Raw genomic sequence first — 19,085 nt, 5'->3', positions numbered from 1 at the left:
TCAGTCCTTTATAACTCTCTCTAAGCAGTTTATAGCGTTAGCAAATTGTCTCCCATAATCTGGGTTCTCATTTTACTGACCTTGGAAGGATGGAAGACTGAGCCAACCTTGGTCAGAATCGAATTGCTGGCAATTGGCAGAATCAGCTTGTACAACTACATTCTAGCCACTACGCCACCACGGCTCATAAAATGATGCTGTTCTGGGGTTACAAGTGTGGTCAGAAAAATGAAGATGGTGCAGTGTGCGCAAAAAACCCCAGATAAATTTGATGGCACCATCTTGTCCATACTTGGTAGGCCCCTTTGAACTGTCTCAAATTTAGCTGACATCCAGGCTGGTGAAATGGACCCTACAAATTTTCCAGGATGGTTAGAAATCAAGTTTTTTAAGTGAAAAAGGAGACTTTGGGGACTGGAAATATTTTGCACATCTCTGGCTATGGAATAATTAGTTTGGCCAAATGAAACACTCGGAGTCCCAAAGATGCTTTTTTCAAGAGGCAGCTGGACTTTCTGTGTTTCCCCCCCCCCTTTGAAGATGTTTTGCTTCTCATCCAAGAAGCTTCTTCAGTTCTGACCAGATGGTGGGGAATGGAAATACACTGCTCAAAAAAATAAAGAGAACACTTAAACAACACAATATAACTCCAAGTAAATCAAACTTCTCCAATGCACTTGCAAGGAGAGTCCAGGATGGGTAATTCTCAATCTGATTGGTCGGGACTGAGTTTAATTTAAATATTAGGGAGTCACCGCCCCCTTAGCCCCTCAGTCTAAAAACTCAGTCGCAGTAAAAGGGACTTTGAGTTTGTTCTCCGTTCTTTTTTTTTGTTTACAATAAGTTTTATTAATAAAATTTACTAATATATTTTTCTCTCTTTTGCTTTTGTTTTTCAGATGCAGCAGGGGGATTGGATTTCCTCGGGCAGTCAGGGTTTAAACCTCCAGAGGGTTTGCTCTGCCAGCTGCTGCTCCTCTGTGATTCTCCCCACATTGAAAAGGGCCTGTGGGAGACAGAGAGAGCCCCCGGGCTGTCTGCTTCAGTGGCAGCGCCCGGTAGCCGAGGGGGTGACTGACGCCTCGGGGGGGTCCGCCCCTCCCGGCGCGAATAGGTCACAGGCCGCCTGTCGCTTCGGACAGGGGCCTCCTGAAGGGCTTCACAAGCGCCCCCCCCCCCCACCGCTCCGCGCTATATTGGTTAGCGCTACGAACCCGACTGCCAGCTGAGAGGAGCGATCGGCAGCGGCGAGGCCTCAGTGGGGGAGCCGACGAAAGAGAAGCCGGAGGGCGGGAGAGCTTGGCTTCCCGCCCATTTCCATGGCAACGGCCCGGCGGCCATCTTGGGAGGCCGCAATGAGCCGAACGGCCCCTGACGCGCCCATTTGTATCCAGGGTTGCCAAGGCAACGGCCCGGTGGCCATTTTGGAGGCACATCGGCCGAGAGAGCTGCTTCGCGCCCAAATGTATCAAGGGTTGCCATAGCAGCAGGCCGTTACTACTCTAGCCAGGCTGCCCCCTCCCCAGTGCCGGTGAGGGGCTTTTCCCATTGGCTCAGCTTCTGAGGGCCTATTTCTGTTACAAAGACACGCAGGCGCTTTTCTGCCCTGTCCTCGTGTCTCTTGCCGGTGGTGTGTGAGCAGAGTCGTTTTCTTCACCTCGCAGATTGCTAATCGTGAGTTGTTTTGAATCCATGGCTGATCAAACGGTCCAGGCCGGGGAGGAGGCCGGTGCCAACAGGCCCAGTACCCCCAAGGAGAGGGCTTCCAAGTCCAAATCTAAATCCTCCCAGGGGGCTTCGCTCAGAGAAGCGGAGAAGCGCATCAAAGCGCTTGAAAAACAGCTTGAGGCCTCCCAGAGATCTTCTGCATCGGCTGCTCAGCCTTTAGGTGCCATTCCCCCGCCAGCCTCCCCCATTTTCACCTCAGGGGTTGTAGGCTCGGCCTCTGAAAGGGATTGGTCACCAGAGAGGCCTTTCCAATCCTCCATTTCTCCCAGGCCAGAGGCCCTCGCGTTTGGAAAACAAGCCACGTGGCCCTGCACATTCGCTGCCCCACAGCCTATCCATCCACACGGTGGGCAGTCACAAGCAGCCACATTCACCCCCACGGCAGCTGGATTACGCACTGCGCAGGATGCCTGGCAGAGTATGCCCCAGGCCCTGCAGGACTTAATTGTTAGTGCATATACTCAGGGGCAGGCTAGTGTGGCTCAGCAACAGCAGCTACCAGCAGATCCTGCTCCACCTAGATTCAGGGACCCCTGGACAGCTCCAGCCACTCAATCCATGCTGGAGTCCAAAGATGATGATGAATTTTCCAGGGATGAGTTCAGCGAGGCGGAGGAGGACTTATCCGGAGATGAACAACCACCTGAACTGCCTGCATTGCCCGGTTTGTTCAAATCCTCCCTCTTCAGGACCTTGCTGAACAAGGCAAAAATGACCATTGACCAGGCGGGAGAGGGAGGTCAGGGAGCTCCTTCGGCTCTGGGTCAGCCTGCAGGGGGCCTGTTTGTGTTTCCACAGCAGGAGACTGTCAATGTCCCATCATCCCACTTGTTCCTAGAGACAGTACAGCGCCCATGGGAGAACCCTGCGACACCCCAGGGCCCGTCTAACCTGGACAAGCGCTTCTACACCTTTGACCAGGCCATGGAGGATCTCCTAGAGCTACCCATAGTGGACAAACCAGTAACCGGCCTGGTCTCGAATGCCCTTGTTCCTTCGGAGTCTCAAGAAGGATTAAAGGCTGAGGACAAGAGGGCGGACAATGTCATTCGCAGGACTCATCAGATGTCAGCGTGGGCTGTAAGGGCTGCTTCTGCGGCCTCCTTCTTTAATCGAGCTACGCTCCTCTGGATTAAAGACATCCAGTCCAGAGTTGATCCCCAGGATGCGAGGCTGCGCCAGGACCTGAACAAACTGCTGGCAGCCACAGAGTTTTCCGCAGACGCAACAGTTAATGCCGCTAAGTTTGCGTCCAGAGCAATGGCCTCGTCGGTCGCCTCCCGCAGACTCATCTGGCTGAGGAATTGGCAGGCCGATGTCAAATCAAAATGGGCCCTTGCTTCTTCACTGTTCAAGGGCAAGAAGCTCTTTGGAGAGATCTTGGACGACGTATTGGTGGAGGACAGGGACAAAAAAAAGGTCATGCCCAACTCCAGCAAAAAGCAGGGAAGGCGCTTTGCCCCCTACCAACGGAGGCAGCCCTTTCGGAATGACCTCTCCTCGGCCAATAACCAAAGGTCGAGGTCCTACGTTCCAGGATCCTTTGGCCAGGGTTCCTTTCGTTCGGACAGGAACCAGCAATTCGATCGCGGATCCTTCCAGGGCCGCCGCCCGTTTAGAGGTTCCGGCAGGGGGTTCAGGAAAACCAAATGACTCTCCTATGGACATTCCTTTGGGCGGCCGGCTAATCCATTTCTCAGACGTCTGGACAAACACCTCATCGGACCCATGGGCGACTGCCACGGTCTCACAAGGCCTGCAGATCGAGTTTCTTCGCCCTCCACCTTGCCGCTTTCTACCTTGTCGTGCCCCCTTGGATATTTCCAAGAAGAGACTCCTCTACCAAGAGGTGTCCCACCTGTTGGAGATAGGAGCAATCGAGGAGGTCCCCCTACTTCAACAGGGTATGGGTTTCTACTCGGCGATCTTCGTGGTCCCGAAGTCTTCAGGAGGGGCACGTCTCATACTGAACCTTCGGCGGCTGAACCGATATGTAAAGTACAGGAGGTTCAGAATGCATTCTCTGCGTTCCATTCTGGCCGCCATCCGCCAGGGGGACTACATGACGTCCATAGACCTAAAGGAGGCTTACCTCCATGTCCCCATTTTTCGGCCTCACCGTCAATATCTGCGTTTCAGCCTAGATGGGGCCCATTTTCAATTCAGGGCCATGCCTTTCGGGCTTTCATCGGCCCCAAGATCCTTCACGAAGCTGCTGGATGTCCTGTCGGCAGGTCTCAGGCAGCAATCGGTGCGCCTGATGGCCTATCTAGACGACATCGTGATTCTGTCCAGGACAAGAGACCTTGCTTTTCAGGACTTACATCTAACCATACAGACACTCCAGGATCATGGCTTTTCGGTCAACTTCGACAAAAGCCACTTGACTCCCACGACTCGTCTAGCTCACCTGGGGACCAGCATAGACTCCAGGAGGGGCCTTGTCTTCCTGTCCCAGGAAAGGCAGTCCACCATCAGGGAGCTCGTGCGGGGCCTGGCATCACAGCGATACCCCAGACTCTCCTTCCTGTCAAAACTTCTCGGTACACTGGTTTCATGTATCGACGTCATCCCATGGGCCAGGTATCACCTACGGCCTCTACAATGGTTCCTTTTGCCATTCCAGAGGAAGAAGATCAGCCATTCCCACCTACAAGTCCATCTCGACTCAGAGGTTCGACGGTCCTTACGGTGGTGGGTATCCCCAGCTCTAACAAGGGGTTCCCTATTTCTGGAACGATACCTTCTCACGGTGACAACAGACGCCAGCTTGACTGGGTGGGGAGCCCATCTTTCCTCGAATCTGGCCCAGGGCCTTTGGAATCCATCGGACCTGAGGGAGGTGAACATCAACTTCCTGGAGTTGAAGGCGGTGTCCCTGGCTCTCCTCAGTTTCGCAGACCTGGTCAGGGGTCAGCACGTCCTAGTTCGGACCGACAACGTCTCCACCCGGTCTCACATCAACAGACAGGGGGGGACACGGTCTCGACGACTGATGAGGGAGTCGGAGTCCCTACTCAGGTGGGCGGAGGCCAACCTTGCTTCCCTGTCAGCGGAGCACATCTCGGGGGTGGAGAACGTGTGCGCGGACTGGCTGAGCCGGGAGACCTTGGACCCAGGGGAGTGGCAGCTGGATCCAGCTGTTTTTCAGGACATCGTTCAAAGGTTCGGGAGGCCACTCTTGGACCTGTTTGCTACTCAGAGCAACTCTCAGCTTCCACGCTTCTTCTCCCGCTTCCCGACCCCGGGTGCGGAGGGGGTCGACGCCCTTCGAACTCAGTGGCCACCAGGTCTTCTGTACGCATTTCCACCGATCTCCATCATCCCCAGAGTAATGCGGAAGATTCTGGAGCAACGAGCGGAGGTGCTGTTGCTGGCTCCTTACTGGCCTCGCCGCATTTGGTTTGCGGACTTGATGCAACTGTCCGTGTCACCCCCCTGGAGGATCCCGGATCACCGGATCTCCCTCTCACAGGGCTCAATCTCCCACCCAGAGCCTCAGTGGTGGCAGCTGACCGTGTGGAGATTGAGCGGCAACATCTAAAGCGTCAGAATTTGCCAGATACAGTTATCAACACGATTCAGGCTGCTCGCAGGCCTTCGACAAGACGAATCTACCAGGCAACCTGGGCTTCCTTTTCCAGGTTCTGTGAGGAGCGGGAGGTGGATCCACAAAAAGCTTCCCCTCCCTTGGTCTTAAGCTTTCTTCAGTCAGGCCTAGAAAAAGGACTCGCGCCTAACACCTTGCGCCGTCATGTGGCCGCCTTATCCACAATCATAGGTGGAGACAGTTACCGTTCCCTCGCCAGACATCCTTGGATCAGGGACTTCCTGAAAGGGGCCACCAACATCAGGCCACCACCAATACATCGGTTTCCTTCCTGGGATTTGTCGTTGGTACTCCATGCCTTAACGGGTCCCCCATTCGAACCGTTTCGCCATATATCGCTCAGAATGCTAACACTCAAGACTGCTTTCTTGGTGGCAATTACTTCTGCCAGGAGGGTCTCTGAGATTGCAGCTTTCTCTACCAGAGAGGACCTCTGCAGGTTTCACCCCGATAGAGTTGTATTGAGACTGGACCCAGCCTTTCTTCCTAAGATCAATTCCACCTTTCACAGGGCACAGGAGGTAGTGCTTCCGGACTTCTGTAGCCATGGGACTCACCCTTCGGAGCTGCGGTGGCATAAGCTCGATGTGAGACGAGCTTTGAAGATTTATATCCGCAGGACTCAGGACTTCAGGACTTCGGAGGCTTTATTCGTCTCCTTTGCAACTAGGACCTTGGGCACCAGAGTCTCTTCTAGGACAATAAGCCGCTGGTTGTGTGATTGCATCAGAGAGGCTTACCGATCTAAGGGATCGCCTGTCCCACAGGGACTTACTGGACATTCCACACGCAGCACGGCTACTACAGCGGCCTGGAGGACCCAGGCTTCACTGGAAGACATTTGTAGGGCGGCCACTTGGGCAGCTCCGTCCTCATTTGTCAGACACTATCGAATTGACTCCTTTGCCTCTGCGGAGGCAGCTTTTGGGAGGAGGGTATTACAGCGGGTGTGTTCCTTTTCTGAGCCCCCGGTCCGACCTTCTCCCTCCCTTAGTTAATGTCTTGGGTATATCCCATCCTGGACTCTCCTTGCAAGTGCATTGGAGAAGAACCGTTGAAACTTACCTGAACGGTCTTCTCGATGCACTGCAAGGAGAGTCCAGACCCGCCCGAATTCGGGACCGGGGTTACGGTTAGAAGGTTATCTTGCATGTTTTAATAAAGTTTGTTAGTTTTACTGCTCCTTCGTTTTCTTTAGACTGAGGGGCTAAGGGGGCGGTGACTCCCTAATATTTAAATTAAACTCAGTCCCGACCAATCAGATTGAGAATTACCCATCCTGGACTCTCCTTGCAGTGCATCGAGAAGACCGTTCAGGTAAGTTTCAACGGTTCTTCTGTGAAATCAAACTGTCCACTTAGGAAGCAACACTGATGGACAATCAATTTCACAGGCTGTTGTGCACATTCAACTTTGTACAGAACAAAGTATTCCATGAGAATATTTCATTCATTCAGATCTAGGATGTGTTCTTGGAGTGTTCCCTTTATTTTTTTGAGCAGTATATTTGTATTACTCTTTGCAGACAGCAGGGAAACATGAAGTATCTGAGGCAGCTCAGGCTGCGGTCCCGAAATATCCTTGGCCTTTGATCTTGTTGGCTCGTCTCGGTTAGCTAAGCTATGAAACCTTCGACAACACCGAGCAGAGAATTTTAACAGAGCGTGGATGTGTGATAAAGCCAAGACACAGACTTAGTTAAATAAGTATTATTTACATATAAACAAAATATAAACAATCCAGAATAAGCACGAAGCAAATACAGAATAATACGCACTGAGCAATTACAAGATTAAAAGCACAAAGCAAAATACAATATAGATAACAAGCACGAAGCTAAAATACAATATAGATAAAGTACGAAGCTAAAATACAATATAGATAAAGCTCGAAGCTACGAAGCTAATACAACTCCCCGTCTCAGGCAAAAGTAAAGTAAAGGAAATGACCGAGCAAAATAATGAGCTTTTATAGCTTCAATGAGGAAGTGATGAAACAGCCTTGAATATTAACTCCTCAAGTACAATTTAACCCTTTAAGTGCACATTAACTCTTTAAGTACAAGTTTGGTACAGTTTACAATATGCAGTTTACAATGGCAATCCCTAACAATCATGTACCCTGTACTAACAGATCTGATCACATCTGGCTTGGGAAAACAAAAAAATTCCATTCCAGCTGCCTGTAGTTTTAAAGGAAGAGTCAAAGTAGAAGAACAAAGCCGTTACAATTCATGTCAGGCAGAAAGAGATAATTTGCTAGAAAGAAAAAAAAGATAAAAATTGCACATTCTAACTTCACAGCAGTTTTTGGTGTGCGCCTGTGGTTTAAGGAGGGTGATGGTAGATCCACGTGGCTTTCTGGTTTCCTGGCCCCATTTCTCAGTTGCACCCTTCCTCAAATTTCTCTTCTTGAAATGTGTCGGATTCCCAGGACCTCCTGTTGACCGATCTGGAGAACATCTCCAGATGTTTGGAGATCACGTGCGTTCCTTTACCTTTCTGTCATCTCTCACCTCCACCTTCCCTCCTTTTGCCCAGGTCTCGATGACTTCCACCTCTCGATCCATAGCGACATGGCCACCATCGTCAAAGCCATGGCCTCGCCAGAGTCGGGCTTGGAGGTGCGTGACCGCATGTGGCTGAAGATCACCATTCCCAGTGCCTTCATTGGTAAGACTGGCCAGAGGGACTAATGAGTTTCTTTCGTGAGAGCTGCTAAGTGGGCCTCTGAAATAGGAAACTTGCAATATTATGATATTGTTATTGTTATTATTTTATTCACCAACCCACCCCTCCCAATAATAACACAGCAAACGAGATTGATATGCTGGATTTTGTATCATAATATCACAAGTCGAATACTTCCCAAGTGTCTAGGACTGTGTGATGTATTTTCGTATGATGTGCGCAGATCCAAGTACAATGGCCTTTTGCAATTCACAATTGTGATTTTTAAAAAAAAATAGGTATCTTGGATGGATAGACAGCAGACCAAGACTGGAAGATATGAAATGTTGCTGTAGAACAGGGAATTCCATTTTATTACTTGTGAACTTCAGTTCTTAATTCCTAAGGGCTGAGGAATTTTGGGAATTGAAGTCCACTAGTCATAAAGGGACCAAGGTTGTCCATACCTTTTACATCCTGTTGACTTCTACTCCCAGAATTCCTGAGACAGCTTTGGCTGGCTGAGGAATTCTGGGAGTTGAAGTCCACAAGTTATAAAGGGGCCATCATTCCCCACACTACTTATTTATTTATTTATTTTATTTATTTATTCATTTGTCCAATACACAATACATATGGAAGAGAATAGACATGAAGTAATATATATAAAGATAATATGTAAAAATAGAGAAGATATATGAAAGGAAGAAAATATATATGATATATAAGATAAAGGAAAGACAATTGGACAGGGGACGAAAGGCACACTAGTGCACTTATGTACGCCCCTTACTGACCTCTTAGGAACCTGGAGAGGTCAATCGTGAATAGTCTAAGGGAGAAATGTTGGGGGTTAGGGGTTGACACTATTGAGTCCGGTAATGAGTTCTACGCTTCGACAACTTGATTGTTAAAGTCATATTTTTTACAGTCAAGTTTGGAGCGGTTAATATTAAGTTTGAATCTGTTGCGTGCTCTTGTGTTGTTGCGGTTGAAGCTGAAGTAGTCATTGATCGGTAGGACGTTGCAGCATATGATCTTGTGGGCAATACTCAAATCGTGTTTTAGGCACCGTAGTTCTAAGCTTTCTAGACGCAGGATTGTTAGTCTATTTTCGTAGGATATTCTGTTTCGAGTGGAGGAGTGAAGGGCTCTTCTGGTGAAATATCTCTGGACATTTTCAAGGGTGTTGATGTCTGAGATGTGGTATGGGTTCCAGACAGATGAGCTGTATTCAAGGATGGGTCTGGCAAAAGTTTTGTAGGCTCTGGTGAGTAGTGTGAGATTGCCGGAGCAGAAGCTACGTAGGATCAGGTTAACAACGCTAGAAGCCTTTTTGGCGATATTGTTGCAGTGGGCTTTAGCACTTAGGTCATTTGACATTAGTATTCCAAGATCTTTTACTGCAGTCTTTTACTACACAGGAATACAGTAAACCTATAAGCTAGTGACTGGCCCCATGTCATGCTGAGAATTGATGTAGCGGAGGTAGGCCTCAAAACTCCAACCCCCACATCACTTTCTGTTTGTCATTGCCTCTCTTCCTTGTTCAACCTTGCTTGCTTCTGCCCCTTTGCCAGGTTCAGATGTGGTCGACTGGCTGTACCATCATGTGGAGGGCTTTACCGACCGGCGAGAATCCCGCAAGTATGCCAGCAACCTGCTGAAGGCTGGTTACATCCGGCATACGGTCAACAAAATCACCTTCTCGGAGCAGTGCTACTACATCTTTGGAGACCTCTGTGGAAGTACGTATGTGTTATGTGTTTTGTTTTCTCTATTCTATGTTTGTTCGACATGTCATGTCTTTTAATCTGAAAATAATAAAAATATTTTTTTTAAAAATGGAAGTACATACTGTAATCATGGATATGGGCTGGGAAGGAGGACGGGCCAATTGCAGGCAGTCCTCAATCTACGACCTCAGTTGAGCCCAAAGCCTCTGTTACTAAGAAAGACAGCTGTTAAAAGTGAGTTTTGCCTCATTTTAGGACCTTCCTTGCCACAGGTTGTTAAGTGAATCACTGCAGTGGCTCGTAACACAGTTGTTAAGTGAATCACTGCAGTGGCTAGTAAAACGGTTGTTAAGTGAATCACTGCAGTGGCTAGTAAAACGGTTGTTAAGTGAATCACTGCAGTGGCTAGTAACACGGTTGTTAAGTGAATCACTGCAGTGTCTAGTAACACGGTTGTTAAGTGAATCACTGCAGTGGCTAGTAACACGGTTGTTAAGTGAATCACTGCAGTGGCTAGTAACACGGTTGTTAAGTGAATCACTGCAGTGTCTAGTAACACGGTTGTTAAGTGAATCACTGCAGTGGCTAGTAACACGGTTGTTAAGTGAATCACTGCAGTGGCTAGTAACACGGTTGTTAAGTGAATCACTGCAGTGGCTAGTAACACGGTTGTTAAGTGAATCACTGCAGTGGCTAGTAACACGGTTGTTAAGTGAATCACTGCAGTGGCTAGTAACACGGTTGTTAAGTGAATCACTGCAGTGGCTAGTAACACGGTTGTTAAGTGAATCACTGCAGTGGCTAGTAACACGGTTGTTAAGTGAATCACTGCAGTGGCTAGTAACACGGTTGTTAAGTGAATTTGGCTTCTGCATTGATTTTGCTTGTCAGAAGGTCTCTCATAACCTCGGAACAAATGATGGGCTGCTCCCGGTGGTAGTAAAATTAGGGGTGCATGCGCAGCTGAGTGGTCCCGTTGGGTGCATGCGCACCCCTGTGCAAGACTCAGCTTCTGTGCATGCGCCCGAAGCCAAATATTGTGTGAAGATGCTGGCTTTAGCGAAATTTCAGCAATTTCCGCCGATTTTTTGTTTCAGCGCATGCGTGGAAGCAAAAATATTGGCAAAATTGCTGAAATTTCTCTTGCGCATGCGACTTCATCTGAGTTTTGGCTTCCGGCGCATGCACAGAAGCCGAAGCTCGCAGCGATGTTCCCGCCCCTGCCCCCTCGCGCCAGCCCCCAGGAGCGTACCGGTAGGGCCGGCAATGGGCAGCCCTTCACTGCCCGGGAGACTGCAGCTGTCATCAATCGGAATCAGTTGCCAAACTGATTCGGAGTCCACGGAGAGGGGCGGCATATAAGTCCAATTGATAAAATAAATAAGTAAATATTCAAATTTTGATCTCATGACCACGGGGATGTTGCGATGGTCATCAGTGTGAAAAACAGTTGTAAGTCACTTTTTCTAGTGCCATTGTAACGTCAATCGGTCCCTAAATGAAAGGTTTTAAGTTGAGGGCCATTTGTATTTGAAACTCGGGACTTTTTCAGCTTGCAACAGGGAGTTTTGGAATCAATCCAAGCTGAGTGGGAAGCTTCTTCCTGTTTCTGCATTTTTCTTCGCTTGAAAATGTTCCGGAATTCATTGGAAGAGCCCACTTTGGTGCTCAAGGCCAGCAGCCCCCCAGTGCTCAAAAGGGAATTTAAATTGAAGACCGTTTATGTGTTTTTCACGCTTCTCTGGGGGAAAAAAAAAGAAAGAAAGGGCGATTTAGCAGAAAAAGAAGATGACTTAGCAGGAAAAACAAGCAGATGGGTGATCATGAAAGATGGGTGGGGTCTTCGCAGAAGGTCTTATCTTAAATTAGCAACAGGAAGAGACTGTGCTGACCAGACTCTGAATGGTTTGCTAAATCCTGCCCTTCCCCTTTTCTTTTTTTTCTGCCTTGGGATGAGCAACTGAAAAACAATCACCATTGATAGACAGCCAGGGAAGTAGCCATGAAGCACATGTTCCAAACAAGAAAAGCATTAGAGAAACATCTTTCAGCTGTGGCGAGGGGGGCATTTGCCCAGGTTCGCCTGGTGCACCAGTTGCGACCCTATTTGGACCAGGAGTCACTGCTCACAGTCACTCATGCCCTCATCACCTCGAGGCTTGACTACTGTAACGCTCTCTACATGGGGCTACCTTTGAAAAGTGTTTGGAAACTTCAGATCGTGCAGAATGCAGCTGCGAGAGCAATCATGGGCTTTCCAAGATATGCCCATGTCACACCAACACTCTGCAGTCTGCATTGGTTGCCGATCAATTTCCGGTCACAATTCAAAGTGTTGGTTATGACCTATAAAGCCCTTCATGGCATCGGACCAGAATACCTCCGGGACCGCCTTCTGCCGCACGAATCCCAGCGACTGGTTAGGTCCCACAGAGTCGGCCTTCTCTGGGTCCCGTCAACTAAAGTGTCGGTTGGTGGGACCCAGGAGAAGAGCCTTCTCTGTGGCGGCCCCGACCCTCTGGAACCAGCTCCCCCCGGAGATTAGAACTGCCCCCACCCTCCTTGCCTTTCGTAAAGTTCTTAAGACCCATCTCTGCCGTCAGGCATGGGGGAACTGACACATCTCCCCCGGGCCTATACAGTTTATACATGGAATGTTTGTGTGTGTGTTTGCTTTTAATAATGGGTTTTTTAGTGTTTTTTAAATTATTAGATTTGTTCTTACATTGTTCTTGTTATTGTTGTGAGCCGCCCCGAGTCTACGGAGAGGGGCGGCATACAAATCTAATAAATAATAATAATAATAAATAATATTAATAATTAAGAACAGAGATCATCGATTACTTCCTCCATGACTGTTCCAGTGCATTTATTTATTTAGAAAATTTATTAGCCTCGAGAACCGAGGAAGAAGCACCAGTACTGTCAAATAGCAGGAAAAAGAGGAATCCCAGGCAGGTTAAAATGAATGTAGAGTTTTATTTCAAACTTTTGTGCTCTACAAGAATCTGTGGACTTACATGTGGACTCCCAGAATTCTTGAGTTGGCATGATTGGCTCAGGAATTCTGGGAGTTGAAGTCCACAAGTCATAGAAGAGCCAACTTTTCCTACCACTGCACTAGTGGAACTGCGCGCATAACTCTCTTGCCTGCTGCTTGGGTTGAGCCATCTTCCCTCCCACCTGCCCCGCCATGAGCATTGGTCCACAAAAAGGGGGAAACTTGGAGACTGCTGATTTAACCATGGCTGGTTTTCTCTGCCTCTTTTATCTTTGCAGACATGGCCAACCTCTCCTTGCATGACCATGATGGATCTAGCGGGGCCTCTGACCAGGATACGCTGGCTCCGTTACCTCACCCAGGAGCGGCCCCCTGGCCCCTGGCTTTTCCTTACCAGTATCCACCGCCACACCCCTACAACCCCCATCCCGGCTTCCCTGAGCCGGGTTACAGCTACGGAGGGGGCAGCGCAGGGAGCCAGCACAGTGAAGGTAAGCATCTACGAGGGCGTTCCGTTCCACCTTTCAAAGTGGCCTGTAGAACGTAGCCTTTCTTTCTTCTGCCAGAGCTGCAAAGCGTTGCCATGTCTTTAAAAGAACGGTCAGGTTGCGTGCAAAATCTGGGTTGTGGGAACAGCCTCCTCCTCCTCCTGGACACTCATGTTCCCTCTCGACCAAGGAATGAGTCTGGCTTTTGAGCATTGTGAAAAATTCTTGTTTGCTGCATCCTCATTCTAAAATTGGTCATTTAGGGCAGGATATCCCTGTGGATGGCTCTATTTATTTATTACCATTCATTCATTCCTTCGTTCATTCATTCATTCATTCATTCATTCATTCATTCAGTTCTTTATGCATTGATTCCTTCCTTCCTTCCTTCCTTCCTTCCTTTCTCCCTTTCTCCCTTTCTCCCTCCCTCCCTCCCCCTCTCCCTCTGGGCAGGTCCCCTTCCTTCCTTCCTTCCTTGCTTCCTTCCTTCCTTGCTTCCTTCCTTGCTTCCTTCCTTCCTTCCTTCCTTCCTTCCTTTCTCCCTTTCTCCCTCCCTCCCTCCCCCTCTCCCTCTGGGCAGGTCTTCCTTCCTTCCTTCCTTCCTTCCTTCCTTCCTTCCTTCCTTCTTTCCTTTCTCCCTTTCTCCCTCCCTCCCTCCCTCCCCCTCTCCCTCTGGGCAGGTCTCCTTCCTTGCTTCCTTGCTTCCTTCCTTCCTTGCTTCCTTCCTTCCTTGCTTCCTTCCTTCCTTCCTTTCTCCCTTTCTCCCTCCCTCCCCCTCTCCCTCTGGGCAGGTCTCCTTCCTTCCTTCCTTCCTTCCTTCCTTCCTTCCTTCCTCCCTCCCTTTCTCCCTCCCTCCCTCCCCCTCTCCCTCTGGGCAGGTCTTCCTTCCTTCCTTCCTTCCTTCCTTCCTTCCTTCCTTCTTTCCTTTCTCCCTTTCTCCCTCCCTCCCTCCCTCCCCCTCTCCCTCTGGGCAGGTCTCCTTCCTTGCTTCCTTGCTTCCTTCCTTCCTTGCTTCCTTCCTTCCTTGCTTCCTTCCTTCCTTCCTTTCTCCCTTTCTCCCTTTCTCCCTCCCTCCCCCTCTCCCTCTGGGCAGGTCTCCTTCCTTCCTTCCTTCCTTCCTTCCTTCCTTCCTTCCTTCCTTCCTTCCTTCCTTCCTTCCTCCCTCCCTTTCTCCCTCCCTCCCTCCCCCTCTCCCTCTGGGCAGGTCCCCTTCCTTCCTTCCTTCCTTTCTCCCTTTCTCCCTTCCTCCCTCCCCCTCTCCCTCTGGGCAGGTCTCCTTCCTTCCTTGCTTCCTTGCTTCCTCCCTCCCTCCCTCCCTCCCCACCAACCCATCTCGTATCCAATGACTGAGCAGAGTACATCTTAAAATAAAACATTAATGATTTTTAAAATCATTGAAAATTCATCAGTCATAAAAAGCACAGCAGGTAAAATCATTAACAGATAAAATTATTAATACAAGATGGCAAAAGAAAGAACTGGCCACACGAAGGAGGGAGATGGGGGTTCAGTTTTAATAATTCAAAATCTGAAGGGAGTGAGACCTCCGAGTCTCCTAGTTTTCAAGCCTGGTGTCATCAGCAATAGACTGAACTGGCACTCCGTTTCAATGGCCCTTTCAGTGGTTTGTCTCATGTTCCAATTGCAGCGTTTTACTCTTTGTGTGGTTACAGGTAGTTTTCAACTTACTACAACTCGTTTAGTGCAGGGGTCCCTGAAATTGGCAAGACTTGTGGACTTCAATTCCCAGAATTCTGGAGTTGACGTCCACAAGTCTTTAAAGCTGCCAGGTTTGGGGACCCCTGATTCAGTGGCTGTTCCAAGTTACAATGGTACTGAAAAAAGTGACACGACCATTTTTAAAATAGATTAGTTTAGATGGGATTAGATTGGAGTCAAGTGGAATGGGGAGGAGAGAGTGGAGTGGAGAGTGGAGTGGAGTGCAAAGAGGAGGGGAGGGGAAAGTAGAGAGGAGATTGGAGGGGGGGAGGAGAATAGAGAGTAGAGTAGAGTACAGTAGCAGAATTGAAAGGTCCTTGGAGGTTCTTTGCTCAAGCAGGAAACCCTGTACCATTTCAGACAAGTGGTTATCCAATCTCTTAATAATAATAATAATAATAATAATAATAATAATAATAATAATAATAATAACAACAACAACAACAACAACAACAACAACAACAAAAATAATAACAACAACAATAACAACAATAATAACAGCAATAATAATAATAATTATATTTGTATGCTGCCCCTCTCCGCAGACTTGGGGCGGCTCACAACAGCAACAGTAACAATATGACAAATCTAATATTTAAAAAACATCTAAAACCCATCATTAAAACCATACAACACAAGCATACCACACATAAACCATATAAGCCTGGGGGAAGGGGTATCTCAATTCCCCCATGCCTGGCGATACAGGTGTGTCCAGTTGATTCCAGAGGGCTGGGGCCGTCACAGAGAAGGCTCTTCCCCTGGGGCCCGCCAAACAACATTGTTTAGTTGACGGGACCCGGAGAAGGGCAACTCTGTGGGACCTTATCGGCCGCTGGGATTTGTGCGGCAGAAGGCGGTTCCGGAGGTATTCTGGTCCGATGCCATTTAGGGCTTCATAGGTCATTACCAACACTTTCCAGAACACATAAGAAATTCCAGTGTTGGAGGGGGATGCTGCAGATATTGTAACTGTGAAAAATGGCCCCTGAGACACTTTTTCCAGTGCTGTTGTATCTTTGAACCATCTCTAAAGGAACTGTGGTAAGTTGAGGATTATATTGGGTTAGTTTGGCAGGGCATGGAGATTTCTGACCTGATGTGGCAAAGCAGAATGTGCATTTTAATCCCTGCTGGCTTGCTTCCTCCCACAGATTGCCTCCTTTTAAATAAGGTGAGTCTTCTAAATCCAGCATTTGTCAACCTGGCCAGCTTGAAGATGGATGGACTTCAATTCCTAGAATCTCCCAGTCAGCTGTGAATTGAAGTCCACTCACCTTCAAGCTGGCCAGGTTGAGAAACACTGTTCTAACCACTCTCAATCGTTATTCCTTGCACAGGAAGCCGCAGCAGCGGCTCGAACCGCAGTGGCAGCGAGAGGCGGAAAGACCGAGACCCCAAAGCCGGGGAGTCCAAGTCGGGCGGCAGCGGCAGCGAATCTGACCACACCAGCCGTAGCAGCATTCGTCGCGAACGAGCGGCCAGCGAATGCTCTGTGCCGGGCAGCCAACGTAGCCATCACTCCCTGGCTCACAGCGTGCGCAGCCACCACAGCCAGCAGTCTTACGGCCCTCCGGGCCTCCCACCTCTCTACAGCCCTCCCATGCTCCTGATGCCGCCACCCCCTTCCGCCCTGGGACCTCCCGGGGCTCCCCCGGGCCGAGATCTGGCCTCGGTGCCGCCTGAACTGACCGCCAGTAGACAGTCATTCCGAATGGCCATGGGCAACCCTAGTGAGTTTTTTGTGGATGTAATGTGAAGATCCCTCCCTCCCTCCCTCCTTGCCTCCCTCCTCCTGCCTGTCTGGGCTGCCCCCCTCCCCAAGTTGGTTTGTCTCCTAGAAAAAGCACACACAGTGTGAGATACTTCTCTTGTCTGTCTGTATCTCTCTCCCTCTCTTTCTTCCTCTGTTTTGTTTTGTTTTGACTTGGCTTTTATGAAAAGGGGTTGAGGAAATCAAATGAACTAAACCAGGGCTAGGTAAAGTTGGCCCTTCTGTGACAGGTGGACTTCAACTCCCAGAATTCTTGAGTTAGCATTGGGAGTTGAAGTCCACAAGTCCTAGAAGAGCCAACTTTGCCTACCCCTGAACTAAATCACCCGTCCTTTATGGCTTGGGGCGGCGAGTGGAGAACTGGCTCACTGCTAATACAATTTGAGCCAGCCAGCTAGCCACTCGTGCGACCCGCTTCTGAAAAGACCATGTTTCAGTAGCGGGACGCAATCAGGGGGGGTTGGGTTGGGCAGGGGGGGGTTCCACTTACCTTTCCTACTGGTTCGCATTGTGACTTAAGTATGTTCTTTTGTCAACTGCAGCGACCAGAGAACCAGTTCGGGGGGGGGGGGGGCGCTTTGTCCAGCTGATCATCGCTATCAGTTCAGCGACATTGGTATGTGTGAACTGGCTGAACGCCACCTCTCGGGTTGGGGGACCCCTGAACTAAACTGTTTGATTCTAATCTTTCCCGCAAGTGTCTTCCGCAGCTGCTTCTCCTGAACGACGCCCGCCCTCCCCCTGTGTGATTGCGGAAAAGGACAGACCTAACCCAGCTTGTTGTTTTTTTTTTAACCTGTTAACCTGCACGCTTTATCCATTAATCTGCACCCACCCGGGACCATCGCTGCTCGCCCGTTGTTGTTGTTGTTGTTTGTTTATTTTCCACGCCATCGGCCCTAAACACCTCCCTTCTTTCTCCTCCTCGCCCCTCTTCTGTTCCTCTCTGCCGAGCAGCCAAGAATTATGGGGTCTTTGACTTCCTTTGAGCTGGCCAGCCGCGGTTGGGGAGACCCGTGGCACTCGGTGGTGGTTTGGTTCCTCTCGCCTCCAGGGGAGGAAGACCCCAGAGCCTTTTTGGCCTGCTTAGGGGCAGAAGATAACTTCTTAGTTGGAAGATGTCCCTCCTTATCCATCAGCCCAGGAGGGTGTTCTGTCGGGCTGTCTGGTAGACTCCTCCCAAAAATTCACAGGTACAAATTTCAGACACACACACACGTTTGAAAATTCAAAACAATGTTCTTTATAATGAAAATTCACTTAAACCAAGCCCTCTTTTGGTATAGCAAAGAGCCCTCGTCTCCAAACAAACTGGTAATTTGTACAAGTCCCTTATCAGTTCTGAGATACTTAGCTTGCAGCTGTGAGGCAATTCATAGTCCTTCTTCTTTCACAAAGTGAAACACACTTTGCCCTGGTTTAGTTTCAAAGCGGGGAAAAATCAGCACACAAAGGTCGAAGTCAGCAAAGCAGTCACGAAACACAAGGATCAGATAATCCTCCACAATGGCCAAAGCCACAGGCTGCTCTTTATAGCAACCTCACTAATGACCACAGCCCCACCCAACCACAGGTGGCCTCATTTTCTTTGATAATAATCTCTCAGTTGTTGCTGCCTATGCATCGCTCTCCGCATGCGTGGCTGTATCATTAACTCTTGTTCTGAATCCAAGGAGGAGCTAGATAATTGATCTCCTTCTGAGCTGTCTGCCACACTCTCCTCCTCCCTGTCACTCATGTCTTCTTGGTCAGAGGAGCCTTCATCAGCAGATTCCACCGGGGGCAAAACAGGCCTGCAGCATGTGGATGTCTCCCCCACATCCACAGTCCTTGGGGCAGGAGCTGGGCCAGAGCTAACCACAACAGAGGGAAAGCAGGACTGATCTCTGACCGTGTCCCTCTTTGGTAGCAACATAGGATTCACCCATGGGACTCTTGAGATGGACCTGCTGAATGGTGGCGACTTCCCCTTCTTGGCTGAACCCTCAAACTGGGATGAAGGTTTTCCTAGGGAAAACACTGGAGGCTAAACTTGGGTTTTTTGGGATGTCCGAATGTTTGCAATAAACCCAGGACGCTGCCTCCATCCACTCCAAGGCGAGGCTCCTCAAGAAATCCAAACCTTTTTATTCTTCCTGAACAAAAAAAAATACAAAACTATAACACCATTGAGTAAATGGAAAGAAAACTGTTTTTATCAAAAAACCCAGGATTGCTTGCTTGCTTTTTGGAACACACGGATCATGTTTGGCTGCGGTGCTGTTCCTGCATCATTGGACGTGTCTGTATATTTTTTCTTTTTTCTGCTACCACTTTTTCCAAAAAATTATTGTCTTCCATCTCTGTGGGAAATTTTGAGT

The 19,085-nt window shown here is 49.1% G+C and overlaps 1 protein-coding gene across 4 annotated transcripts in view; it reads left to right on the top strand.

Annotated features, from left to right (window-relative positions):
- Window positions 1-18,882, top strand: part of DVL3 (dishevelled segment polarity protein 3) — a 72,675-nt gene extending 53,793 nt beyond the window's left edge. For 2 of the 4 annotated variants that reach the window (XM_070753766.1, XM_070753764.1), the window contains 5 exons: window positions 7,879-8,010; window positions 9,588-9,755; window positions 13,023-13,235; window positions 16,292-16,684; window positions 17,683-18,882. In XM_070753766.1, the coding sequence (XP_070609867.1) occupies window positions 7,879-8,010; window positions 9,588-9,755; window positions 13,023-13,235; window positions 16,292-16,684; window positions 17,683-17,714 (938 nt within the window). In that variant the 3' untranslated portion in view covers window positions 17,715-18,882. Of the gene's footprint in view, window positions 1-7,878; window positions 8,011-9,587; window positions 9,756-13,022; window positions 13,236-16,291; window positions 16,815-17,682 lie in introns of those variants that run through there. The other 2 variants (XM_070753767.1, XM_070753765.1) reach the window with 1 other exon arrangement.
- Window positions 18,883-19,085: the final 203 nt, after the last annotated feature.

This window comes from Erythrolamprus reginae, chromosome 5, assembly GCF_031021105.1.
Source record: "Erythrolamprus reginae isolate rEryReg1 chromosome 5, rEryReg1.hap1, whole genome shotgun sequence".
Taxonomy (NCBI): Eukaryota; Metazoa; Chordata; class Lepidosauria; order Squamata; family Dipsadidae; genus Erythrolamprus; species Erythrolamprus reginae.
This window is presented reverse-complemented; position numbering and strand designations above follow the sequence as displayed.